The sequence below is a fragment of the Colossoma macropomum genome, unplaced genomic scaffold (assembly GCF_904425465.1).
Source record: "Colossoma macropomum unplaced genomic scaffold, Colossoma_macropomum, whole genome shotgun sequence".
Classification (NCBI taxonomy): domain Eukaryota; kingdom Metazoa; phylum Chordata; class Actinopteri; order Characiformes; family Serrasalmidae; genus Colossoma; species Colossoma macropomum.
This window is the reverse complement of record NW_023496051.1, coordinates 1,502,471-1,530,445: the sequence shown is the minus strand read 5'-3', so window position 1 is coordinate 1,530,445 and position 27,975 is coordinate 1,502,471. Positions and strand designations below refer to the sequence as shown.

The following is a 27,975-nucleotide window of genomic DNA, read 5'->3' as shown; positions in this document are numbered from 1 at the left end:
TTTTCAATTCCGATTTTAGACGCTTTCATATGCGGTACTTAAATCCGATCCGTATCCGATTCGATTCAAACTCAGTCTGAACAGCCAGACGACATTTATGCGACTTTTACGTCAATCCAACTCCACATCCGACATCATTTCGTACTGCTAAGACCTCATAAACATTTAGGCTGATGTTTCTGTACAAACAATTAGAAGAGACGTATCCAAAACCCCTCAGTGTTCGAAGAGATTTCGAAAAAATGGCGGCCCGGAGGAGAACAGGCGAAAGTCTAAAAGCAAATCCAAGGACACAAACCAAAGAAGTGACCGCGCCCTTTTCACGGCGAGCTTGAACACATTCTGGGTGATGAGCCGAGCTGTCAGTCAATGAAGCTTAATGATGGCTCCTGTGATGAAACTGAATCCTCCGGGAGCGACTGGTGTTCGTTTGGCAGTCATGATTGTTTACCTCTGGATGAGGGCGCCAGGTATAGCAACCTGAAGTACGGCATCAAATCCAGTATTCGCAAGCAAGCAAAACCGCTCTCGCGCAAGGAAAACTACTCTCACGCGCAAGGAAAATTAGCCTGACACTCGACTGTTCTTTCTGCTCGCTATTGAGCTTCTGCTCACGCAAGAGTTTAATTCGTTTTTGACAGCCGTGGGCGGGTCCCGACATATGATTGGTTACTGCTGATATCTGGAACTGTGTTGTGATTGGCTGGCTGTCAGTGGTCGTCAGAGCTTTTGCTGCTTAAAAAAAACGGGAACAGGACTTTCACTCTAGAGGATGACCTTCAGTGTCCGCCAGTGGCCGAACAGCGGCCTGTAATCGCTTCATTCTGTCTTTGTGAATGTTCAGTAATCACAACACAGTTCCAGAAATCAGTAGTAACCAATCCTATGTTGGGAACCGCCCACAGCTGTCAAAAATGAATTAAACTCTTGCGTGACCAGAAGCTCAATGGCGAGAAGAAAGAAAAACAGTTGAGTGTCGGGCTAATTTGCGGTTTTCCTTGTGCGAGTAGTTCTCTTTGAGCAAGCGAGGGGTTTTCCTCACGCGCAAGAGCAGTTTTCCTCGCGCAAGAGCGTTTTTTCTTGCTTGCGAATTTTGGATTGGATTTGACGCCACAGTCAAGCATTGCTCTTTTGCGCACGTGGGTCAGTTTAGGAGCCAATCTGTTCAGACTGATGTCACATATGAGTCACATTTAAAAGATACCGTGAACAGCCTAACAAAAAAATCAGATTTGGCGAGAAAATCAGATCTCGGCCACTTTTACCTGCCGTGTGAACGTAGCCTCATTGACAAACTAGGCCTTTCTAGAGAAGGCATGTCAGTACTGATGGGTGGGGTTGTTACGGTTTCAGGGTTAGTCACGGTGTGTGATCAGACGGTTAAGAAGAGCTTCAATTAAAAACAGCTCATTTTAAACCTTATTAGTTTCTAAGGAAAAATTATAATTTCAGTAATAATCAACGCTCATCGGCATCAGAAAAAAAGGGGTTATCGTTCCATCTGTACTCCTTTGAGATGTTTTCTTTTTTTAAAAAAAACTGCAAGAATGATCTACAGTTACTCTTCTGCAGTTTGTCTTCAGCACCCTCTGTTCCTCAACAGTTGGGCTCCTGAATTTTTCAGGCACTCAAACTCAGCCTGTCAGCTGAAGTTCCTGATGGGTACTGTGAGTTCAGCAGAGTGACGGTAAAAGACATCAGATGAAGGTGAAGCGGATGTTGGCAAACAGACGAGGTACTGACAGTCCTTCGGTGCCCTATACAGAACGTCCAGTCAGCATAATACAAATGACCACTGCATCCTGATGGATTCAGTTAGACTGAGAATTGAATTCAGCCTGGAACAGAGAGGGGGGGAAGACGTGAAGAAAGGGGGAATAGCATTAACTATATATGTTACTGTACAAATGATCAATTTTTAGCATCAGAAAACAAATATCAACAAAATCTAACAGCTTTTTTCAACATTTGGATTTTTTTCTGGAAACTTGCTTTCTTTTTTTAAAAAAAATCCAATTTCCAAACCTCCAAAGTTCAGTCTTAGAAGTTAGCATTTTCTGTTTCTCACGATTCAAGTAATCAGTCCATAAAACCTTACTTCACATCTCAGATGTCTAGTTTCAAATCCTTCTTTTGATGTCCATTTCCTTTTCTCAGTGAGGCTTCTTGACCGCCACACATCCTTTTAGACCCACAGTGTTGGGCTGTTTTCTCACAGTGGAAGGACAGATGTGGATGTTTTCACATCTAAAGCAAGAGTGGTGATTTTCTCCTCTCTCTCAGAGATGACAGCTTTAAGCGCTGTTTATTTTAAGGGGGTGGTTTTTATGGTTTACGTCTTGCACAGTTGCTAGAGATCTTTAAAAGATTTTATGAACTTCAGTTCTGAAAACTCACTCATTTTCCTTTGACTTCCTTTCCTTCGAGTGGATTATCTCATATCTAATCTCCTCAGAAACACCTCCTGTAGCCACTTTAGAAGCGCAAGAGAAGGAGTTTTGAAGGCTGCTGAGGTGAGTTTGGGCAGTTGTTTGTGTGAATGTTGGGCCCATTTCTTATTTTTACCCCTACCCCTTGTTTTCGAGGGTCTCCTTGCCCCTTGGAACTGAGTTACAGGGGTAGTGGTTGAAATCTTCCTCTATGAAATGGGACCCTCAAATAAAAAGAGCATCACTTCATTAACAGCTACTAGCGCTGCTCTGTAGGCGACCCTGCCAGTCTGCAGTGACAGCAGAGGAGGGTAAAGTTCAGCTCCTCACTGCTGGGCTTCAGTTACATTTAGGGCATCATATGCCTTCAAAGAGGGGGACAACAAAGCCCACCCCTAATTCTTCAGTGATATGAAGCTATTCGCCAGATTCTTGCTCAGATTTTTCCGTTCCACCTTAAATAGAGCAGCAGTTCTGATGCCTGAGGCGCCAGACTGTAACTGCTGCACCATTTAAGGTGGAACAGGAAATTTAGCTAGCTGTCTACCAAGACATCAGCAAACTACTAGCAATTCTCAACAAAACTCGGGACCCCTAGACTTGAACCCGGGCGAGGGATGAGGGCTAACAGCAGGGGCAAGGGGTGAAATAGGATTGGGCCCTAGTGTCTGTTAGGAATAGATTAAAGTCGGTGACTCTTTTGGAAAGCTGTTGTTGGGAGGACGCAGCTGTAACTGGCTAGTTTTAAGACTGAAAGGATGGAAGAGTTAAAGAAGCAGGAGCTGCACAAACGTAAGAGTGGACAAATTAAAAACATATTTTCTGCTTCTTTCTGCTATTTAGAAATGAACAACTTATATTGAACTGTTGTTTTTGTTGTTTTATTCAAAATTTAATAAACTAACAGGTGACTTTGGCACAGTAGCGTAGCTTCAGATACTAATACTTAATGAAGCACTACACAGAGCTTCTGATTGCGTGTGAGGAGTTACGAGTTTGCAGGCTAGGGAGTGGCAAAGCTGTTTAATCAGGTAATTATTTTCATTTCTCTCTCTCTCTCTCTCTCTCTCTGGCCGGCTGGACGGCTTTCGATCTCTAGCATTCCATTAGAAGACTTACTGCAGCGGAGACAGAGATGAATGGAGACAGCTGTGCCATTACTTTTTAAGACAGAGAGGTTTCAGCCTTCATTCAGTACATTAGCAGGCTGCGCTATCAGGCATTAACTCCTTAAACCTGGGAGAGCTACAGAAACCCCAAATCTAGTCCTGAGGATCTACCATCCTCCAGAGGTTAGTTCCAAATCTAAAGGACACCACATAACGGACACCCCACGCGGTGTCGCACAGTGTCCTAAAATTTGAAATCAGTGGTTATGGTAGGGTTTCAGTCCCGCGATGTTTCTGTTGTGGCCGCCATATTTGGGACCGAATTTCTGGCTTCGCTGCTCTGAACGTAACTAGAGGTGAAAGACGGCTAAAATTACTCTCCTTACTTTGGAAGAGAATCTGTGATCCTTATACAGTTTCCCCCTGAACTCCTGGTCCCACTTAAACTGACGGAAAGACACCAAATTTGTGTTTTCCTGACATTTATATTTATCTCATACTCAGCCCCTCTCCTTATTCTGGAGAGTTTCTCAGAGCATTTAAAAGCACAGAAGCCCACCGGCTCTTCACGTCAGGGTGGGTAAAGGATCCCATGGTGCTGCATAAAGAGGAGAAACACTCTGTGATCATAGGAGGGTAACGACATCAGCTAATTAACACAGATGTGATCAATGCTAGCCTTTAGATAACTTTAGCTAACGTTAACAGCCAAGAGATAAACAGTCCCCCTAACGGAGCTGCAGACAGCCGGTATAACTTCACTCTCTGTTTCTGGAGATTTAAATGAGGTTTGAATGGAGAAACATTAACGTTAAATATCAGACTGAATGTCGTGGGTCTGAAAGCGACGTCGTGTTTCGACAGACGTGATTCTGTAAGTTTGCTGGTTCAGTTAGTTCAGAGTTCAGCTCCAGTCCTGAAACCCCTGCACTGCATAACTGTGGTTTCCTGGTTAAAATACCTGATATTATTAGCTAATTAATCCCTTCTTGAGCTGAACGAGGTGAACAGCAGAGAGAAACACTAAACTATACAGTGCAGGGGCCCCAAAGCCTGGAGGGAAAACACTGAATTAAAGGTCTGTGTGTCTCTCGGATTTTGTCGTGTCTTGCAGGTGAATCAGTCACAAAGCACAGCAAAGTAAGGGCATCGTGCAGCGCAGTCACTCCATGATTCTGTCCCCACAACGACAGCGACTATACGGTGTGACGTCACACATTTCCTCCATTAGTAACTCGAGAGAAAGTGTCATTGATACTGATTGTTCAGCTGTGATGGTGGTGGTGATACATCTTTCCGTTCTGTACATACCTTGATTTGAAAAGCTCTACAAACTTACCTGCTCTCAGGCTAATTCAGTACAGACTTGGCTTAATATTACTGCTGACCCCCTGATCAGCTGATTTAGGCTATCAAAATATACTAATTATTATTTTATTGCTGCTAATATCACAACTGCTGCACGATTTAAGGTGGAACAGGAAAACTCAAAAGAACAAGCCGGCAAAAAAGAAGCAGAATTCAGCCTCGTAGACGGTAGTATTTTTTGATAGGGAGTTTTATCCTATCAGAATGTCCTACCTAGAGGTTTTACTTATGGGTATACCTGTAAATACACGCTATGGTAGAACATTTTGAAAAGGAAGCACAACCCATCAGAACACCTCCACAGCCCGCCTTAGTTTTGTTCCGTTCACATTACAAGCCTCGTTGCTCAAATCCGTTTTTTGCTCAAATCCGATCTCTCTGATTTGATAAGTTCACACTCGTTTAGGTAAGTGACTCAAATCTGTCATTATTGTGATGAACCGTCGTCCTGAAATGACCCTCATGCGCACATCCTACTCAGTAACGTCACGTGAATGAATCACATTCATCATCAGCACAAACTAACGAGCAGAACGAGCTTCGCTGAGAAGTTCATTAACTCTGATCAGCTCTCAGCTTCATTATTAGAGCGAGACCAAGGAGAAAAAGGTGAGATGAGCTGCTTTTCCACCTTTTACAGGCTAACTTCTGTTCGGCGCTGCTGCCATGGTAACGCTAAATGATGGTCACGCGCAGTGGGAAAAAAAGCACATGAATTCCGATCTGAGCGTCACATTAAGGTCACATGACCACGAATCGGATACGTATCCGATCTAGGACCACATATGAAAGTGGCTCAGGTCGGATTTGAAACGATCAGATCCACACAGCTCTGAAAACATCAGATCTGAGTCACATCAGGGCAAAAAATTCGGATTTGTGCCACTTCAACCTGGTAATGTGAACGTCGCCATAGTGAAAATTTAATTGATGTGCAGTAGCTTTAGCTTGCATGTAGCTATATTAGTATTAAGGCTCTTTAACGACTTTGTAATTCAGAGGATCCAGTGGTAATCAGGGAGAAAAATGTTCACAGGACAAAACTTACCGGGTTCTGAACATTTTTATTTACACAGGGGGCGATAGAGGCGATTTTTTGTGAACCCCATCCATCCTGTCCATAAAGAAATTGAGCTTAGACTCGGAGTTCCTAATATGGGCACAACACAGACTACAGAATAATGCACGACTACAGTGGTCTGTGGGCAAAAAAAGTAAATAAATAAGCGTGCTTTGAAAAGGTGTAGTCTGAGGACCCCCTTAGTGAGCTGAGAGCACACAACCGACGGTGAAAGTTCAATTCTCTTAAATATAGCATTGTGTAAAATGAACGTGAGCTTCTCATTTATCAGCGCTCTCACTGTGACGCATTTCTTGTGGCTATGCGATGCTACACTATGTTCTGGTGTGCGGGTGCCTTTAGACACTTCGCTGCGCCACTCAGGAGCCATATTGATAGACTTTTTATTGAACCAAAACAGCAAAACACATGCTTTGCAAGGAGACTGTTCCATTTTCACTTTTTTAAAAAGTGCTATAATAAAACTAATATGCAAGCAGGGCTGGACGATAAGGCCAAAAATGTCATCATGATACAAAAATTTCATCAGTTGATGTCGATACATATCGCGATAAATATCAAATCATTATTTCTTGAAAGTTTGAAGGCTGATTTTAATCCTTTATGGTCAGAACACGACAAACACTCACCAAACAGTGGAACATTTCACAAATCTGTCATGAGATTGTGGGAGAAAGTTTCTGATTAGCTGTTTTTACCAGCCGCGACCCAGAAGGATAAGCGGTTTAGATGATGTATGTATGTATGTATGTTTTTACCAGCTGGAAAAGCACGGCCACAATTTTTGGAATAGTTATAAGTTAAGAAAGAAAATTTTAGATTATTTTTGGCTGTCTGGTGACGAGTGCTAGACAAACTAGACAAACTAGTCCTCCTTTTAGGTCTGTTTAACCTGAAATCACCACTTTTTTGCCTTGTTTGGCCTGCAGTAACATTAATTCGCCGTGTTGTGAGGCTGACACAGCACTGCTTCAGGTTAGCCAGCTGCTAAAAACAGCTAGCCTGGGACGCTAGTGTTCTCCCACTCTCCAGTGCCACACATACAGCATCTTCAGTTCACTTTAGTTCAGATCAGTGCAGTGCTCTTTCACTTGTGTTGCTTGGGAATGAACTAATACTACAATCTGACTGCTTGAGCGCTGTAACAGTGCTGTAGTTGTGAGGAGCAGACGTGATTTAATGCTGCTAAAGCTAATCTAATCCTGTAGAAAAACTCAGAAGTGCGCCTTCTCGTGGCGACAGCAGAGTAGTGTCGCTTTCCTTGCAGTAGAAAACGCCACCAGGGCTGTCGTTAGAACACGGAAGTGTGAGAATGGTCTATTAAATCAAACATTCGTTGAACATTTCTTTCTACCGAGGAAAGTTATGTCACGATAACTATCGTTATCGTTTTATCGCCCAGCCACGTTTTGTTGCAAGTTTGGTAGCGGAGTGAGGAATAAAAGTGTGGACAGACTCTTAAAACTGGGTTTAAATGATGATGTGCATGATTCTTTGGTTCAGTACTGAAACCAACTAGATGAGTGGAGCAGGTCAGGATATCAACCCCAACACAAACTGACACACACGACACATTTAAATGGGCTATAAAAGAGGCACTGACCGGGCAGAGTGGGCAGTACAAAGGTGTAGGGTCCTGACTGAGCTTCGGGCGAGAACTTCAGCTCCAGTCTCTGATGGAGAGCGAAGAACTGACGGTATCTGCGGTAGATCAGGTACTTACTGCCTCCTTTAGTCTTCACTTCAATCACGAAAAACTGCCAGAGAGAAAGAGAGATAGAGAGAGGTGTGGGGTCAGGCAGTGGGCTCCTGTAGCTCATAAGCTTTAGACAGACAATTTACTGTCCTCTATCCAGCTGTAGAACCCATCATAAGCCAGAGCGTGGCAGGTATACTGGGTGCTATTTCAGTGAAAAAGTGCAAGGCTGATCAATTCTGGAGCTTAGCTCTTGGCTCTGTGTGTAGAGAAAGAAACTCCAGACTGAGGCTTCTTTACAGTGGTGGTGATAGGAACCAGGGGTCATCACAAATATAGCCATTTTATGTACTATCCAAAATGACCTACAGTGTCTTCTGAGTCTTTATGTAGAGCTGGGTAAAGTGACAATGTACAACGATCAGGCATAACATTATGACCACCTTCTTGTTTCTACGCTCACTGTCCATTTTATCAGCTCCACTTACTATATAGGTGCACTTTGTAGCTCTACAGTTACAGACTGTAGTCCATCTGTTTCTCTGCATACTTTGTTAGCCCCCTTTTACTCTGTTCTTCAGTGGTCAGGACCTCCATGGACCCTCACAGAGCAGCTCATCTGCTGCTGCACAGTTTGTGTTGGTCATCCTCTAGTCCTTCATCAGTGGTCACAGGACGCTGCCCACAGGACGCTGTTGGCTGGATGTTTTTGGCTGGTGGACTATTCTCAGTCCAGCAGTGACACTGAGGTGTTTAAAAACTCCAGCAGCACTGCTGTGTCTGATCCACTCAGACCAGCACAACACACACTAACACACCTCCACCACGTCAGTGTTACTGCAGTGCTGAGAATGATCCACCACCCAAATAGTACCTGCTCTGTGAGGGAACTTTTAGAGGTGGACGTCTGGTTCCTAGCACCACCACTGTGGACAACCCTGATGGTTATCCCGAAGTTTATCTAGAACAGAGGATTCCATACCACACCATACCACTTTTATTTACATTTTCAGAACTGAGTTTTTTAAGTTACAGAACTCTACAACGCCTCTACGGTCACATGCTGATTATTTTTTTAAAAGGCGTGGCCACAAATTAATATACTGAGGCCACCTGTTACTACATTGAGGGCACAAGTTACTATATTAAGGCCACAATTTATTATATTAAGACCACAAACTAATATGTTGAGGGCACAAAACACTATAGTGAAGCAACTAATTACTACAATGATGCCGCAATTTAATATATTAAGGCTATAAGTTACTAGACTGAGGCCACAAATTACCATAACGAGGCAACTAAGTAATATATTGAGGCCACCAGTTACTATATTGAGGCCATAAAATATACTGATGCTATACTGAGGCCACAAAATAACATATTGAGGCCACAAATTACTATACTGAGGCCATAAAATATATTGATGCCACAAATGACCACATTTAGGCCACAAATTACAATATTGAGGCCACAAATTAATACTCTAAGGCTGGAAGTTACTATATTGAGGTCACGAATTAATATATTAAGACCATGAATTACATTAAAACCACAATTTACAATATTAAGGCCATTAATTAATATGTTGAGGCCATGAAATACTACATTGAGGCAACTAATTACTACATTGAGGCCATCGGTTACTTTACTGAGGCCATTGGTTGCTATACTGGGGACATAAATTACCATAATGAGGCAACTGATTACTACACTGAGGCCACAAATTACTACACTGAGGCCACAAAATAGTATATTGAGGCCACAGATTACCACACTTAGGCCATGAATTAATATGTTGAGGCCATGAAATACTACATTCAGGCAACTAATTGCCACACTGAGGCCATAGGTTACTTTACTGAGGCCACAAATGAATATATTGAGGCCACAAATTAATATACTGAGGAGTCAAGTTACTATGATGAGGCCATGATTCATTATATTGAGTCCACGAGATAATTTTCTCCTAAAATATTGATTTGTTGCCATAATCATCACCACGTCACATCAGAGAAACAGTAAGTTAGCTACGTGTCTTGGACTCACGTAGTAAACGATGAAGCCACTTTTCTCCTCAATGTCCGCGATGGTGGCGCTGATGGGAACGTTGTCCGGCAGCTGCTCGAAATCACTGAAACCAAAGGGGGTCACTATGAGAATTAAAAGTGGTCAAACAGCACCAAACTGGGTCAAGACGTATTTCCATACGCGTTACTTAAACAAAAATAACGACAACTCTCGTCATACGTATGCAAAGTGACTAGCAAAGCCGTTTCAGGACTGAGGAGTCAGCTTAACGATAACGTTCACCTGACCTGAGATACCGAGTCAGCCGGCATCATTTAAACGACCAAACTGCACCAAAGCGGGTTTTGTTGCTGTGTTTCCTCACCTCTCCTCTCTCAGCTGTCTCGGCAGAGCCATGGCGAACCTCTGGGAGTCTTTTAGCCGAAAACAAAGCCGCTGAAATTATTAGCCGTGTTTTCAGCTTTTCTTCTCATTTGCAAGAATCTTTGGGGAAGCGAAAGTTGCGTTAGTTTTTCTCCACCTGTATTCCCACAAGCCCCGCCCCTCCACGCTTGGATAGGCTTGTGGCGTCCCGCGGCCTGCGTTACGATTGGCTAGACGTTCACGCTCCCTGAATTTACCAGCCAATCTTAGCGCAATAGGGCGGGGCTTTCCGGAATACGGGCGGGCAAAAATAACTAATACATGAAACTTCCCTCTACCTGTAAACAAGACGTTTAAACAGCACAAATAGCGAATAGCGTTTGCAGACTAGGTCAGATTTACACTGTAAGGCACGAGTTTTTAACCTACTGCACGCTTTTAAACCGTAAAAATGACATTATTTCAAGCGACGATAGTTTTTCTTTAGACTTCAGTGTAAAATATTGGGGGAAAAGCCAGATTAACAGTGAAATATGTTGTTTGTTTGTTTGTTTACTTGTTTTTATTGTATGCATTGGCATGTGTGTGTGTATCCTTAACACACAACACCCGATATGATGACATATGTGGTTTATTACTGCTATTACTATTTTGTATTGTCCTGTAATTGCTTTGGCAGTCCTGCATGTGGTATGCTACTAAAATCTATTAAAGGGCAATTCCACCGATTTTTCAAAATTTCTGCATAATTCAATAACTGTAGGTAAACTTACTGACTTTGATTTCTCAACAGTGGTGGTGATAGGAACCATGTTCACAACACAAATATAGACGTTTACTATCCAACCAGCAGTGAACCTACATATGTCTTCTGAGTACTTCTAATAATGTTGATGATGGTAAAATAGTCTAAATTCTGAAAAAAAATCATTTTTGGGGGGATTATTTTGTCTCACCACACCTTTCATGTACCTCTCTGCCATAAGTGGATTTGAAAAATAAAAAACCTTCTCAAAACTATCATAAAATAATGTCTCAGGGATCAAACAGCATAATTTCCATAATAACTTACTGTTAGGTAACTTTTAGAGGCATCAGACGTCTGGTTCCTATCACCACCACTGTGAACAATCCTGACTCGGGAAGTTTCCCTAGAACAAGGCATTTCACACCCAACCACTCTGAGTGACCTTGTTAACATCTTAACCCTTTATTAATGCTGGAATTTAGTCAATAGAATTTTTCCTTTAAACTGAGATTAGCTATCAAAGCTAACGGGAGCAAAGCTAGCTGATGAAGATAAGGGCAACAACACAGGCCAATGATAACCTCATCGCTGGAACAGGTGGATTGTGAGTGTTATAACCAGCACGAGTCCCATCTGGACCTCACGGTCATTTCCATCAGGTACAAAATGTGCCACCTGCGCTGCTAAAACAGGTTTTGGAGAGCAGGATTGTCTTCTTGGCCCGATTCGATGTGACCTGGTTTCAAATGTAGGCTGAGAGATTCTGAGATGCCATACAGAAACATGGCAATGTATACATTTCAAAGATATTACATACATTACAATATAAGGATTTCACTTATATATCTATCTTATATTAGTCACATCTGGACAATTCTATATACATATGTGTGTGTGTATACATACATACATATATGTGTATATACAGTATACTATAATATATATATATATATGTGTGTAGATATATATAGATATATACACACACAGACACACACACACACACACATATATATATATATATATATATATATAGTATATATTATAATTATAGTATATTGTATATACAAAGGGTTCTTTGAGTGTTCTACAGCACCTTTTTCAAAAGGGTTCTTCTATTGTTACAAGCTTGACATCATAACAATAGAAGAACCCTTTTCGGGGCTATATAGAACAGTTTTCAAAAAGGTTTTATGTAGAACCACCTCTAGCACATTCTTAAGAACCCTTCATGATGCAAAAAAAAACCATTAAACCATGCAAATGGTTCTTTGAGCATTCATTGTTCTATATAGAACCTTTTTGAAAAGGGTTCTATATAGCACCCAAAAGGGTTCTTTTATTGTTACAAGCTTGACATCGTAACAATAGAACAACCCTTTTGGGTGCTATATAGAACCCATCTATAGAGTATTCTAAAGAACACTTTCATGACGCAGAGAACCCTTTTATCAAGCCAAGTGTTCATGGTACTATATAGAACCATGAACACTCAAAGACCAATTTGCATGATAAACAGTTCTTTGCCTCATAAAACCTTCTTCAGATTGATGGAGAATGTGCTGTAGATGGTTCTACATAGAACCTTTTTGAAAAGGGTTCTATATAGCACCCAAAAGGGTTCTTTTTTGACATCATAACAGTAGGAGAACCCTTTTGGGTGCTATGTAGAATCCATTTTAAAAGGGTTCTATATAGAACCATCTACAGCACATTCTTAAGAACGCTTTAATGATGCAAAGAACCTTGCAAGCATGCAAAGGGTTCTTTGAGTGTTCACCATTCTATAGCGAACCTTTTTGAAAAGAGTTCTACATAGCACCCAAAAGGGTTCTTCTATTGTTACAAGTTTGACACCATAATGATAGCAGAACCCTTTTTAGTGATATGTAGGAGCCTTTAAAAAGGTGCTAATCATCCTCTAGTCCTTCATCAGTGGTCACTGGACGCTGCCCACAGGACACTGTTGGCTGGATGTTTTTGGTTGGTGGACTATTCTCAGTCCAGCGGTGACACTGAGGTGTTTAAAAACTCCAGCAGCACTGCTGTGTCTGATCCACTCAGATCAGCGCAACACACACTAACACACCACCACCACGTCAGTGTTACTGCAGTGCTGAGAATGATCCACCACCCAAATAGTACCTGCTCTGTGAGGGTCCATGGGTGTCCTGACCACTGAAGAACAGGGTAAAAGGGGGCTAACAAAGTATCAGAGAAACAGATGGACTACAGTCTGTAACTGTAGAACTACAAAGTGCACCTGTATAGTAAGTGGAGCTGATAAAATGGACAAGGAGCATAGAAACAAGGAGGTGGTCATAATGTTATGCCTGATCAGTGTTTATGGCCATATTTCAGATTTCTGTACGGGGAGCTCCTGTAGACGTTTCAGTAATATGACAAAAAAGGGAATTAGTGGGAGTGCTTTGGTAGCCGCCCTCGTTCTCCTGTGATATGCTTGATAAACATGACCCACTTCACAGGCTGGTATGAGTGATGATAAGAGAGCATTTACAGTGAGGAGAAAAGGCTGATTTACTGCTGTAGAGTTTACACTGTACACAGCATGACCGCTAGGGGGCAGCACTAAAGCAGAGGGATCATACAGCCATACAGATGGATAGAGCAGCAATCACTGCGTCCCAAGGTGAATGTAAAGAAGCTGCTTCGGCCTAATAAACAAACAAACAAACAAATATATAAATGACTAAATAAACAAATGTTTTATATGTGCTATATAATGCATATTACACACGCCAGTGTCACTACTAGTTTGAGAGTGGGCCGCCTCTTAAAAATATACCACCAAGAGCAAATCTGAGGTCAAAACCTGACCACTGATGAAGGACCACAGTGTTGCTAACACAAACTGTCCATCAACAGACGGGCTACAGTCTCTAACTGTCCCCTAGCAGGTGGGAGCTACTGTCAACACACTATTAAGACAGATAACTGGTCGACAGTGATCCTGTGGTCAAAAACTGACCAGTGATGAATGAGGCAGAGGGTGGACAACAACAGGCTATATATATATATATATATATATATATATATATATATATATATAAATCTTTTGTGATCCTATACCTTAATTATATTTATTTTATTATTAATAAAACTATACTTTATTACAACATGACTCACAAACACAACTTTGAACAGCACATAAAATCATGATATTTTTCATTAAAACACAAAACAAGTTTACTTTAATTGCAGAACATTTGTGTTTTAGTAGTGACTTCATTCTTAATGTTCAAACACTGATTTTCAGACTTTGGGACACATTTACTTCAAAACAGTGGGATCTAACTGCTCACCATGGGGCCATGAGGGACAGGGATGCAGCCTCACATTCTGGTCTAAAATATAGGGGCGGGGCTAAAATAAGGCTCCAGCAGCTTCAGCAGCACCGCTGTGTCTGATCCACTCAGACCAGCGCAACACACACTAACACACCACCACCATGTCAGTGTTACTGCAGTGCTGAGAATGACCCACCACCCAAATAGTACCTGCTCTGTGAGGGTCCATGGGGGTCCTGACCACTGAAGAACAGGGTAAAAGGGGGCTAACAAAGTATGCAGAGAAACAGATGGACTACAGTCTGTAACTGTAGAACTACAAAGTGCACCTATATAGTAAGTGGAGCTGATAAAATGGACAATGAGCGTAGAAACAAGGAGGTGGTCATAATGTTATGCCTGATCAGGGCATATATATATGTATTATATATATATAAATATGTATTTATATATACATACACACACACATATATATATATATATATATATATATATACACACACACATTTTGGAGGATTTCGATTGGTCCATTTGTATTGATGTGTATTTAAACAGTTCTCTACATACAGTGTAGTGAAATTCTATATTTATCTCTGAGTGACTGAAGCCTTCTGGAAATGAACATCTGAGGCTACACTAAAGCCATAGAACGCCTGACATCTGAAGACAAGTTTAACCCGAACAAGAGACCCTTACAACACACACACACACACACACACACACACACACACACACACACACACACACAGACAACACTTGAGTTCAGGGCCACTGCAGCTGCTGTGACGATTTTCAAAGTGAATGTATGAGAGAGAGAGAGAGAGAGAGAGAGAGAGAAAGAGAAAGAGAATAAGAGATATACACTATGTGGCATGTGGAAACCTGACCATCATGCCTAGATGAGCTTGTTGGAAATCCCATGATTCCAAAGTCATGTGCACTAACATTGAGTTGCCCCACTTTGCAGCTATAACAGCCTCCACTCTTCTAGGAAGCTTTCCACAAGATTTTGAGTGTCTGTGGGAATTTGTGCCCATTCAGTCAAAGGAGCGTTTGTGAGGTCAGACAATAATGTTGGACAAGAAGGTCTGGCTCATAATCGATGTTCCAATTCATCCCAAAGGTGTTCAGTGGGGTTGAGGTCAGGACTCTGTGCAGGTCACTGGAGGTCCTCCACACCAAACTCATCAAACCATGTCTTTATGGAGCTCACTTTGTGCAATGGGGCTCAGTCATGGACAGGGTCTTCCCCAAACTGATCCCACAAAGTTGGAAGCATTTAATTGTCTAAAATATTTTTGTGTGCTCTACCATTAGCATTAACATCACCCTTCACTGGAACTGAGGGGCCCAAACCCTGAAAAACAGCCCCAGCTCATTATCCCTCCTCCACCAAACTTAACTGTTGGCACTATGCATTCGGCAGGCAGCGTTCTCCTGGCACGTTTCGACTGCTCCAGAGTCCGGTGCACATAGTGATCCTAGGCCAGTGTGTAGCTGCTCAGCCATGGAAATGTTCCTAACGCCCAGTTCTTGTACTGATGTTGTTCCAGAGGCAGTGTGGAATTCCATGAGTTTGGCTGACGTATTCACCCAGTCTTCAACAGTCAGGACTAACACGTATATACACATAAACGCTGTGAATCCATGTGGTCATTCCAACAATGCTACTTTGAGAAATATGATTGACAGAGAGATTGAAACTCCAAACATTTTAACTCGTGAGTGTCTTTCTATTTTAATCCCCCCTACTGCACTTGTTCACCTCCTCGAGGCTCTGGAACATTCCAGCTCTGGCCTATAGCTCCTCCACAATTCACAGGTGAAAAATAACTTTATGAGCTCACATCAACAAAAAACTATAAGCCCAATCAATCCTAACAGTAACACCTTTTACATACATACAAAACATTATTTGAAATATTTCCACAGGCAGTGACGAATGCGGCCCACTTTTAGTCACACAAGTAGCCCATATTCTTGCAAGAAAACTAGCATGTGTGCAATGTAATTGCTTATTATAGCACTGCCATTTGGTGACTTTCCATAAAATCTGATAGATATGCATTTAATGATCCCCTTCATATATAGTGCCCTCCACAAAAATTGGCACCCCTGGTAAACATGAGCAAAACAAGCTGCTGTATTAGTGATCCTTTTGAACTATCAGTCAGAGCATTAACAAATATATAACCTTTATTTGAAGTACAATGCTTGAAAAAAGTTAAACTCATCAGAAGATAAATATTTTCCTCGAATCTGTGTGCCACCAGTATTGGCACTCCTTCATTTAGTACTGTGCAGCCTCCCTTTGCAATGATCAGTCTTTTCCTATAATGCTTAATGAGACTGGAGAACACATGGCAAGTGATCTGAGACCATTCCTCCATACAGAACCTCAGCAGATCCTTCAGATTCCGAGGTCCACGCTTGGAGACTCTCCTCTTCAGGTCATCCCACAAGTTTTCTAGGTCAGGGGACTGGGGTGGCCATGGCAAAGCCTTCTTCTGTGGTCAGTGAACCATCTTTGTCTTGATTTTGAGAAGTGTTTCAGATCATTATCCTGCTGGAAGTTCCCAACAATGACCCAGTTTAAGCTTCCTGGCTGAGGCAGTCGGGTTCTGATTTTATTCCTGCTGGTACTTGATAGAGTCTGTGATATTATGTATCTGAATAAACTATCCAGGGCCTTTGGAATGAAAATATCCCCACAACATAACAGATCCACATACATTAACTAGGTGCAGAAATTTGATTAGCTGATGGTGGCCATGTTTGTTGACTGGTCCAAGTGTTATTTCAGGATATGCTGAGTTCCCAAGAAAAAGCATAGCAAGTTCCAACGTCCTGCATCAAACCATAGAGGAGTTCTAAGCATTCTGTAGTTATACACCCCCTAGTGGACAACTGTACCAAGTTTGCAGCATCAGAGTGTCCTGCTGAGTATGTATACAATGTTATGCAAATGTTGAATAATTCAATCACTTTTGGCACTGTACGTCATGATATCATCACTGATGAAGTGCTACAGGTTCAGATCATATCTTACAGACATACCATACCGCAATTTGACGGTATTGCGAGGTTTAGGTCTGATCCATCACACATTACCTATGGTGTTCACCAAGGCTCAGTCCTAGGCCCAATACTTGTTATAAAAATGCTCTCTCTTGGCAATGTCATAAAGCGAACAGCACAACTGCAGCTATCTTCATATCAAAAACTAAAAATAGTTTTTCCATGATAGACGAAAATCCAGTTTTCTGTAAATCATGCACATTTCAAATGAAATACATTCCATCATCATTATTGAACTGAAAAAATGCATAAGTCAAGGCACATCCTTCAAAGCAGGCGGGAATTGCACTTTATGGCTACTGTGAAAAGCGGCTAAACCTCCCAACAGTAGCTACAAAAGTCACGCCTGCGTTGTTATGGCCCATAGGATCACTCTAACTGAACCTCAGCTCAGCATTAAGCTCATTAATTGGGGAATACCATTAGGGGATACCATAGCCACACACCTGCTGCGGTGTGCAATACTCCAGCTGTTGCAGGCATCACCCAGCAGCTTCCAAAGCATCGGGCCCACACTGTGCCAACTACTGTAGGCCTCTGAATAATGTTCAGCAGCTATATATAACCCCGGCAGCCCTGGGCTTCCCAGCGAAAGGGAAGAAATCTAGCGGAGCTGAAACTGGATGAAGGATTCAGGCAGTTAGTGAGACACGGAGTGAGATTCAATTTCATGTTTACTCTATTCCTCCTAAATCAGTAGCTACAAATGATATTTCGGCCTACTTTGTTTGCTGTTTAAAGACTGCAGTTGATGATGGGTTGCTCTCTTGCACAATACTGCCACTTTTGACATAATATGTCAGAGTGTTTTGCTAGGACGACTTGAAACCTGATTGACATCACTAAAAATGTGGTTCAGATCATATCTTTCAGATCACAATTTGTCTGTATTTTGAGTTTTAGATCAAACCTGTTTCATATTATTCATGGTGTTCCCCAGGGCTCAGTCCTAGGCCCAATACTTATTATAAAAAAGGTCCGCTTGGCAGTATCATTAGCCAGCACAGTCTTTGGTTATCACACTGACGATAGACAAGTCTACATACACACTTACCACTCGAACAGACCGCCACCCCCTCCTCTGATTGACTGTCTTGTGAATATCTCTGCCATGGAATCATATTCCACATTAACTATCCAAGATTTATTGCTTCCTGCTTAGTCCAGGTTAGCAATCTTGGTGTCATTTTAAAATCCACACTGTCATTTGATGGCCAGATTGAAATACTAATGTCCCACTTCGTTGCCGAGACTCCAATCCATGCTTTTTAGTACACTTTTTTATATGCAGTTGTTTTTTACCCTAATTCCTTCATACAGGGTCTCAAAAGCATGATTCTACAAAATCTACAATTATTATTATTATTATGGTATGGTTTTCCCGACAGCCACTAAATTACATGTACTCACTCAGGGCAGGTCCCCAAGCTCTAATCCACAGCCACACTGACCCGCACTGCTCTATGTGTCGTTTTTTCATCCCTCCTTTAGCAGCTGCATGGGGTACCATAGCAACTGCCTAGCAACACCGTAGCAGCCAACTCAGATACCATAGCAACCACCTAACACCTTAGCAACTACCTTTGATACCATAGCAACACCACAGCAACCGCCTAGCAACACCGTAGCAGCCAACTCGGATACCATAGCAACCACCTAGCAACCTGGCAGGATTAGTTATTATTACTATCTTTTATTACAATAATACTGATTATGATGAACTATATGCTGCAATGTTTGCTTAATTAGTTATTAATTATGTTCTATTTCAAATTCACAGTTGTGTATATATTATTAAGTGTGTGTTGGTGTTAATGATAATAAGACTGTACATACTGAATGTAAACAGGACTGAAGTCAGTTTTGCTCAGCGTGTTTAGGGTCCTGTTAAAGTGGGGTCAGGGGGTCAAGGCCTACATATAACTGCAAAATCTGTGTGTAATTTATCCGTAACGACAATGAGCACCTTAATACCTTCACTGTCAAGAACCATATTATCTAACAAGCTGGAGCAAAGCTTTGCATGCGCTCGCTCTCTCTCTCTCTCTCTCTCTCACTCTCTCTCTTACACTCTCTTTCTTTTCTCTCTCTCTCTGTCTCATTCTGTGGTTCTCTTTCTTTCTTTCTTTCTTTCTTTTTCACTTTGTCTCTTTTTCTCTCCCTCTGTGTTTGTCTCTCTGCCTCTTCTATTTTCTTTGGTTTATCTTGCTCTCTCTTTCTCTTTCTATCTCTCTCTTTCCTTTTTTCTCCCTCTCACTTGTTCTTTCTGTTTCTCTCTCTTTTCTCTTTCTTTCTGTTTCTCTTTCTGTCTCTCTTTTCTTCTGTTTATCTTTCTTTCTCTCTTTCTTTCTCTATCTCTCTTTCGTTTGATTTCTCTTTTTCTTATGCTTTATCTCTCTGTCTCTCTGTCCTTTTTTTCTTTTTTTCTTTCTCTTTCCTTCTGTTTCTCTTGCTCTCTTTCTTTCTCTTTCTATCTCTCTCTTTCTTTCTCTCTCTTTCTTTTGGTTTCTCTCTGTCTCTGTTTTCTTCTGTTTATCTTTCTCTTTCTCTCTTTCTTTCTCTCTTTCCTTTTATTTCTCTCTCTCTCTCTTTCTCTTTTTCTGTCTGTCTCTCTCCTTTTGTTTCTCTTTCTTTTTGTTTCTCTCTTTCCTTCTGTTTCTTTCTCTCTCTCTCTCTTTCTTTGTTTTTCTCTTTGTCTCTCTTCCCTTCTGTTTTTCTTTGTCTCTCTCTCTCTGTCTCTCTCTTTCCTTCCGTTTCTCACATTGTCTTGTCGTTCTCTCACTTTTTCTTTCTCTCTCTCTTTCCTTCTGTTTCTCTGTTTCCCTCCATTCCCTCCTCTCTCTCATGTCTTTGTCGTGTCCTCTAGCTGTCCCTCTCATCTCCTTATTTATTAGCTGGACGTTGGCTGTCGGCAGATCTTTTTCCGTCTATTTCTGTCTCTCTATCTGTCTCACTGTCTGTCTGTCTGTCTGTTCCTCTTCTCCATGCTCCTCCTCAGTCAGTGTTGTGTGCATGCATGTGTGTGTGTGTGTGTGTAGAGTAATAGTGCTGAGGCAGGGTAATGCAATAACAGCAGTCCTGCAATAGCTCTCCTGTAACCACAGAGAACAGAGGGTCATGGAAAGAAAAGAGAGGGAGAGATAGAGAGAGAGAGATGTAAAGAGAGACTGGAGGTTTTCCCCATTGGTGTAAGTCACATATGATATGAGCTGGTTCAGTGGATATGACCTACAAAGAAGGAAAATGAAACAATTAAATATAACATTGCAATTTCAGTTTTAGCATTTTCCCAAAATTTCTCAGTCATTCCGAGTGGTTCGGTGTGAAAAGGTTCATTGCAAACTTACTGATTTCTTTACAGTGGTGCTGATAGTAACCAGGGGTCACCACGTCTACAACACAAATACAGCCATTTTATTTACTGTCCAAACCCACCAGTGAACCTACAAGTGTCTTCTGAGTTTTCTATGAGATGTTGATGATGGTAAAATAGTGATACATCTGAAAAAAAAAAATCTTGTCTTTGGGGACTATTTGGTCTCACTACACCCTGCATGTACCTCTCCACCCTGAATGGATTTAAAAAACTTTAACTATCATAAAACAATGTCTTAGATGTCACACAGTGTCTTCATAACTATTTCATTTAATAACTTCCTGTGTTGTAGCTTTTAGAAGCGTTAAACTTTTAAAGACCACAATTCAATACTATCACAATACTTGAGCCATCATACAGTTCTACTGAGATTTCAAAACATCTATGATATGCTACTACTGTACAAGTACATGTACACCCCTCCTAATTATTGAGTTATGGTGTTTCAGCCACACTCATTGCTAACAGGTGTATAAAATCAAGTACATAGCCTTGCAATCTCCATAGACAAACACTGGCAGTAGAATGGGTTGTACTGAAGAGCTCAGTGACTTTAACCATGGCGCTGTCATTGGATGGCACCTTTGCCACAAGCCAGTTAATGAAATTTCAGACCTGCTAGATCTGTCCTAGACAACTGTAAGTGCTATTATTGTTCAACGGAAGCATCTAGGAGCAACAAGCTCAGCCACGAGCAACTGCACACAGGGCTAAGATCACTATGCGCAATGCCAGGTGTCAGCTGGAGTGGTGTAAAGCACACTGCCACTGGATTCTGGACTGGAGCAGTAAAAAAGGTTCTCTGGAGTGATGAATCATGCTTCACTATCTGGCATATGATTCTGGTTTTGGTGGATGCCAGATAAACACTACCTACTGGAATGCATAGTGCCAACAGTAAAGTTTGGTGGAGGAGGGATAATGAGCTGGGGCTGTTTTTCAGGGTTCTTAGTTCCAGTGAAGGGTGATGCAAAAACATTTTAGACAATTATATGCTTCCACCTTTATGGCAACAGTTTGGGTAAGACCCTTTCCTGTTCCAACATGATTGAGCCCCTGTACACAAAGCCAGCTCCATAAAGACATAGTGATAAGGAGAACCTCCAGTGGCCTATACATATCCCTGACCTCAACCCCAGTGAACTCATTTGGGATAAATGGACACAAATTCCCACAGACACACACCAAAATCTTGTAGAAAGCTTCCCAGATGATTGGAGGCTGTTATAGCTGCAAAGGGGGACCAACTCCAGATTAATGCCCATGGTTTTGGAAAGGGATGTCCAACAAGCTCATATAGGTGTGATGGTGAATTACATGGATATCAGTGTTAATGTTGATGTATATGTTCACTATACTTTAGGTGCATAGCACTGCAGCGATAGCCATGTATGCAGGATTCTTAGCTTGGTGATTATTAAACCACCATCATCCTCTCTTTCTCCGGCCTGCTGGCCTGAAAGCACATTAAACAGAAAAGCTGTTACTGCGAAAGGGCCCGTAGAGATTGTGGCTAATTTAAAAGAGCTCAAAGGTTCATCAAATTACTGGCCTCTCTCTCACTCTCCCCTCATCTCATCTCACCTCAGAGATCTGATCTGGTCGCCGGGAGCCAGCGTATGAATCATGGCGAAATGATTCCCCACTGTCCAGTGCTGGATCAGCAGCGCTGACAGACGACACATCCCGGACTAGCGGTGTTCAGTTGTGCATATTGCACGAGTAATAACAAGGTGCGCAGATAAATTACCACACTAATGATCCACAGATGAGGCTTTTGCTATTGTTGTGTTATGTAAAATTCTGTGGAGCAGCTCTGCATCCCTCAGCAAGGATTCATATTTTTTTTTACTGTTTCATGTTTTTGTCTCTTGGTATTCTCTTGCTACAATTCCCAGCATGCATTACACAAATACATCATACAACAATTGGCAATCCCTGCAGCAATGTCCGTATCTTCAATGCTAGCCATTGAACTGGAGACTAATTTGTACCATATCTGTGGTGCTAGCTAGCATTAGCGAAATAGCACAACCTCAGTTTTTCTTTTTCAAAGGAGTAATTCAATTGGAGGATTAGCCAGCTGTTGTCTTCCACATAGCACTATAAGAGGCAAGTTGGCATGTTTACAACAGATCTATCAGTGATTACTTTTCAAATTGATCAAGGAATCCCTTTTAGCTGCCTCATGATCCACTGGTCATTAAAGTCCAGTTTTCCTGCTGTTTACCATGTTAAACTCTTTCAGTACAAAACGCAGCTCTAACTAAACCTCCATGCACATTAGCATAGCTGTTTCTAGCTATAAGCAGTTGCTCAGGGCCTCTAAGCCACAAAGAACCCTACTAGTACATAGGTTTTTATATGTTTATAGTTTTTTGTGGGATGCTGAACCAGAATAAACCAGTTTTCATACAGTAGGGCCTGCTTGGGTGGATGTTCACCAAATAGCCATCAAGCTAAAGCATCAGTGAGGTAGCTCACATTAATGTTAGGCAAAATAATTACAGTTAGTTCCATCCCCAACTACATTAGCTACAGTACATTGCTAGATCTGCCCTAGACAACTGTAAGTGCTATTATTGTTAAATGGAAGCATCGTGGAGCAACAACAGCTCAGCTACGAAGCGGCAGACCACTTAAACTCACAGAGCGGGGCTGCCAAGTGCTGAACCACATAAAACACATAAAATCTTTTGCATCACTCACTACAGAGTCCTAAACTGCCTCTGGAAGCCACATCAACACAAGAACTGTGAGTTGGGCGCTTCATAAAATAGGTTCCCATGGTTGAGCAGCTGCAAACTCTTTCTAAGTACAAAGTGCAGCTCTAGCTAAACCACATTAGCATAGCTGTTTCTAGCTATAAGCAGTTGCTTAGGGCCTCTAAGCCACAAAGAACCCTACTAGTACATAGGTTTTTATAGTTTTTGTGGGATACTGAACCAGAATAAACCAATTTTTTTTTCAGCAGGGCCAGCTTGGGTGAATGTGTGCCAACTAGCCATCAAGCTAAAGCATCAATGAGGTAGCTCACATCAATGTTAGGCAAAATAATTACAGTTAGTTCCATCTCCAACTACATTAGCTACAGTACATTGCCAAATACAAGGGTTAGGTGTAGGTTAAGGGCTAGATATAAGGTTAGCTACACTCCCAACCACGTTAGCTAGCTAGTTAGCAAGTTAGCACTCACCAAAAGAGTGATTTTAAGTTATCTAACCTTATGTAGTGACCTTCTCTGAAAAAAATATTTGTGCTAACAAACTTTTGTCTACTGTTATTCTGGGCTACCTCCATAGATATACATACCTAGATGCCGTGTTGAGTTCAGCCAAGCACGTCAACGGCGCGGCCATTTTGGGGCAGTCAACGTCGCTGCTGGACTGCATTCAGTACCATTACAGAGCAGCAGTTTAAGAAAGATACTGTCCAAAATTACACTATTTCAAGAATATTGACTCAGAAAGTGTGATAGGATTATATAACGGAGGGAATGCAGTTATCCACACTCATGTCTGTGTGATGTGTATTGTTTGTGTGATGTTTGTGTAGATATGGCCGTGTGGTTGGTGAGGCACAGAGAACCTGTTGATGTGATTGTTTTTCCTCTGGTTTTATATGAAGCTTATTTCATTTAATAGTCTATTCAGGGGATCTTAACTTTATGTAGTAGTTATTTATTTACAGTGATGGTTAAAGCTGTGTAGCTGGGTAAGTTACAGCATTCCTTACTCCGTGTAGATATTCATAATAGATTAGCGTTAGCACCTTCTTACACGAAGCTGAACTTGGCTTCTTATTTGCCAGCTTCTACTTCAAATTTTTCCGTTCAGCTAAAGTTGCCTGAAGGCTTTTAGATGTGAAGTCAGAGATTCAGGGTTGGAACATTCCGAGCTCCCAGCCTTCGAGGAAGAGACCCCACCTTGGGCGGAAATCAATTGGCGAGCAAGTTACCTCAGTTAGCTAGCTAGCTGAAGTGCTGGCGAGGTAGCCATAGAGATACATACCTAAACGCCGCGTTGTCTGTTATTTTCTATCTGAGGCGATACAACTGTGCGTCCGCCACGTTGGAGAGGTCAAGATCTGCCGACGTTAAAAACCGAGTTTAGCGCGAGTAAAAACACAAACTCACACACATCAGCAGATCCATCAATGTGTGAATCACTTCTAATCTTAACATACATAAAAATAAAATAAACCCCCAAAACACAGTAAGAACGACGAAGATAAAGTCGGCTTCCTATTCGCCAGCTTCTTGTCTGAGTGTTCGCGATCCACCTTAAAAGTTGCAGCACTTTCTGGTGCCTGAAGCTGCACCATTTAAGGTGGATAGCATGCTAACTGAGGTAATTTGCTAGCCAATTGATTTCCGCCCAAGGTGGGGTCTCTTCCACCAAAGCTGGGAGCTCGGAATGTTCCATCCCTGAATCTCTGACTTCACATCTAAAAGCCTTCATGCAACTGAAGCTGTTTGAGTTTGGAACAAAAACGGATATTCACAGTAAGGTAGCGCTTGTGTGGCTGCTGTGTGGATATAAAAAGCTCTTAAAAAGCGTTTACATTTTAAATAAAAGGCTGTTTGGCCAGTGTTTCATTTACTTTAAATGGAAGTGGATGAAGACTTAATATAGAGGCAAAAAATGACACGAAAGCTTGCAGTTTGATCAAAAATCTTGCACAGAATGGCTTACGGTTATCAAAGAACGGCTCACAACCCTACAATTATCCCTGATAGCAATCATATATTGACAAGGTCGGCACTCCACTGACTGTTTGCCACTGCTGGTCCACCCTCGGACCACCCAGATTACTGTCCTGCATACAACTAGTTTTTAATCTCCTTAAACAGATTTTAAATCCACTTTTATTTTAGAAAATATATTTAGACAAATATTACAAACAACTGAGAGGAAAAAAATAATGACTAGGCCTGATAAAAAAAAATTATAGAAAGTGTTGTTGCTGAAACTGAACTAGATTAAAATTATTTACTAAACCAATTTACAAAGTATAACTAAAGAAATGAAGGAAGGAAAAATCAGTAAATTGGACTGTGAGAGGAAAATGAGTGATGAAAAGTGGAATTTTGTCTAACACTTTAAACACTGGTGGGCTGCCCAGAAAACGCTGAGCAAAACGGCAGTGGACCACCAGCTTTGCTATCAGCCGGCCAACAGTGGCCCACTATCCTCTTGCTATCAGGGATCCACTCTATTTATAGACACTATGTATGCCTAAAACACGCTATTACTTCTTCTATGGATGCCACTATTGGAGAAGTCGAAGAGTTTGAGAAACAACTTTCCAAAAGGGAATATGAGTTGGAGGGACGTTCAGAACTTCAGATTTTTCCTACTTGGAGGTCAAAAAATTCCTGGTTCCCACTTGGTCTTCAAAGCAGAAACTTGCCTGGTCTGGGGTTTGGATGTCTGAGGGGCTGCAGCTAGACATCCCAAAAACAGTCAATAAATAAGAATTATTCATTTCACTTAAACACACAGTTAATTTAATTAAAATAAAAAAAATAGATATTTTATTGACAGACAAATTAATGTTGTCTACTTCCTCTGTTTAAATAAATTAAGCATTATAATACAAAATACGGACTAGAGTGTGTGGGGGGTCCTCCATCTATGATACTGCTTAGAGCTCCCAAATGTTCAGATACACACACACATGCAAACCTGGAAGTGCTGTAGATATAAATGATAGCACACACACACACACACACACACACACACACAGCTCAGAGAGTAATAGAGATGAATTTGGCCTGCGGTCTTGACTGACACTGTTAAGAGGTAGAGTGATACTGTATATTTACTTTTACAGGAGATGGGGGGGAAGGAATGGAAGTAAGAGAGAGAGAGACAGACAGACAGATAAACAGACAGACATCTTAGCTGCATGACCAGCTTGCACACACATTAAAATTGCCCAGTACATTCTACAAAACACACCAGTGGTCTTCTAAAACTCACAAGAGCCAGTTCAAGGGGAGCCTGGCCACTTCCTATTTCTTCTATTATATCAAAAATATGATGCACCCTCAAGCGAGTCCTCGGAGAGTGGGTGTGAATGGAACTAACTGGCGATTGTTTAGCATTACTGCTACTAAGTGCTGTTTGGTTAGCATTACTGCTATGGAGTGGTGAAAGGTTAGCATTATGGCTACTAAGTAGTGATAGGTTAGCATTACTGCTACTGAGAAGTGATAGGTTTGCATTACTGCTACTGAGCAGTGATAGGTTAGCATTACTGCTACTAAGTGGCGATTGGTTGGCGTTACTGCTACTAAGTGGTGATTGGTTGGCGTTACTGCTATCGGACACACACATTAGGCTTTGTAAGAAAGCCTAATATACACGTAATGGCATAAAATACTAAAATATTTCTTTTGAAGATGAAGAAGCGAAACAAAATCGTGACCAGCGATTGTATGTTCTACTACGAGCTTGGAAAGGGAGGGGTGAGGGAGGGATATCTGCAACCTCACCACTAGACGCCACTAAATCTTACACACTGCACCTTTATTTGTCAGCTTGACAGAAACAAAGATTATTTCCTTCAAACAAGTTCATAGAAGCTAAACTGTCTCCTCAACATACCCACAACTTTTCACAGGCCTTTCTTTGCTCACTCCTACAAATTTGTAACCGTGACATATTTTTGTTACATCACAGGGCATCAGGCGAACTGTCCTTACCAACCATGAGCTGTGTTTGTGCTAAATATATTTAGGCTTTCATGAGAGTCTTCTCAGTATTACTTTTAACGTCTTCTCAGGCTGTCAACAGGGGTCTTAATTAGCTGAGAGAGGCAGAGAGAGAGAGAGGTGATATAGTGTTAGGGTCACCCTCCCACTCCATACATCAACACCTACAGATTAGCCTTTGATTCACACATACACTGAAGAAACATTGACGCAACTCAGTTGGAGTTCTCAGCTAGCTATGAACGCATAGCATTGCAAAGCTAACTGTCAGAAGATGCAGTACAGTTCACGTGTAGGGCTGTGTGGATTTTCAACTGCCATTAACTCAAGTCCCAAAATAAAGAGCACAGGCAGAGTAGTCGATGGAGAAATTAGGGTTTGTTGAAGCTTCTTCTCAGTGGTTGCTGCAAAGAGTCTATAGCTAACATGTTATACACTGATCAGGCATAACATTATGACCACCTCCTTGTTTCTATGCTCATTGTCCATTTTATCGGCTCCACTTACTATATAGGTGCACTTTGTAGTTCTACAGTTACAGACTGTAGTCCATCTGTTTCTCTGCATACTTTGTTAGCCCCCTTTTACCCTGTTCTTCAGTGGTCAGGACCCCCATGGACCCTCACAGAGCAGGTACTATTTGGGTGGTGGATCATTCTCAGCACTGCAGTAA

The 27,975-nt window shown here is 41.6% G+C and overlaps 2 protein-coding genes across 4 annotated transcripts in view; one reads left to right on the top strand and one right to left on the bottom strand.

Moving 5' to 3' along the window:
• The window catches only part of ncf4 (neutrophil cytosolic factor 4), a 57,820-nt gene extending 47,607 nt beyond the window's left edge, over positions 1–10,213 (bottom strand). The window contains exons 1-3 of the mRNA XM_036565129.1: positions 10,079–10,213; positions 9,733–9,817; positions 7,591–7,744 (exon numbers count right to left, since the gene is read on the bottom strand). Coding sequence (XP_036421022.1) covers positions 7,591–7,744; positions 9,733–9,817; positions 10,079–10,110 — 271 coding nt within the window. The 5' untranslated portion in view covers positions 10,111–10,213. The remainder of the gene's footprint in view (positions 1–7,590; positions 7,745–9,732; positions 9,818–10,078) is intronic.
• pvalb7 (parvalbumin 7) overlaps positions 1–27,975 on the top strand; it is a 75,964-nt gene that overhangs the window by 29,418 nt on the left and 18,571 nt on the right. The window lies entirely within an intron of this gene.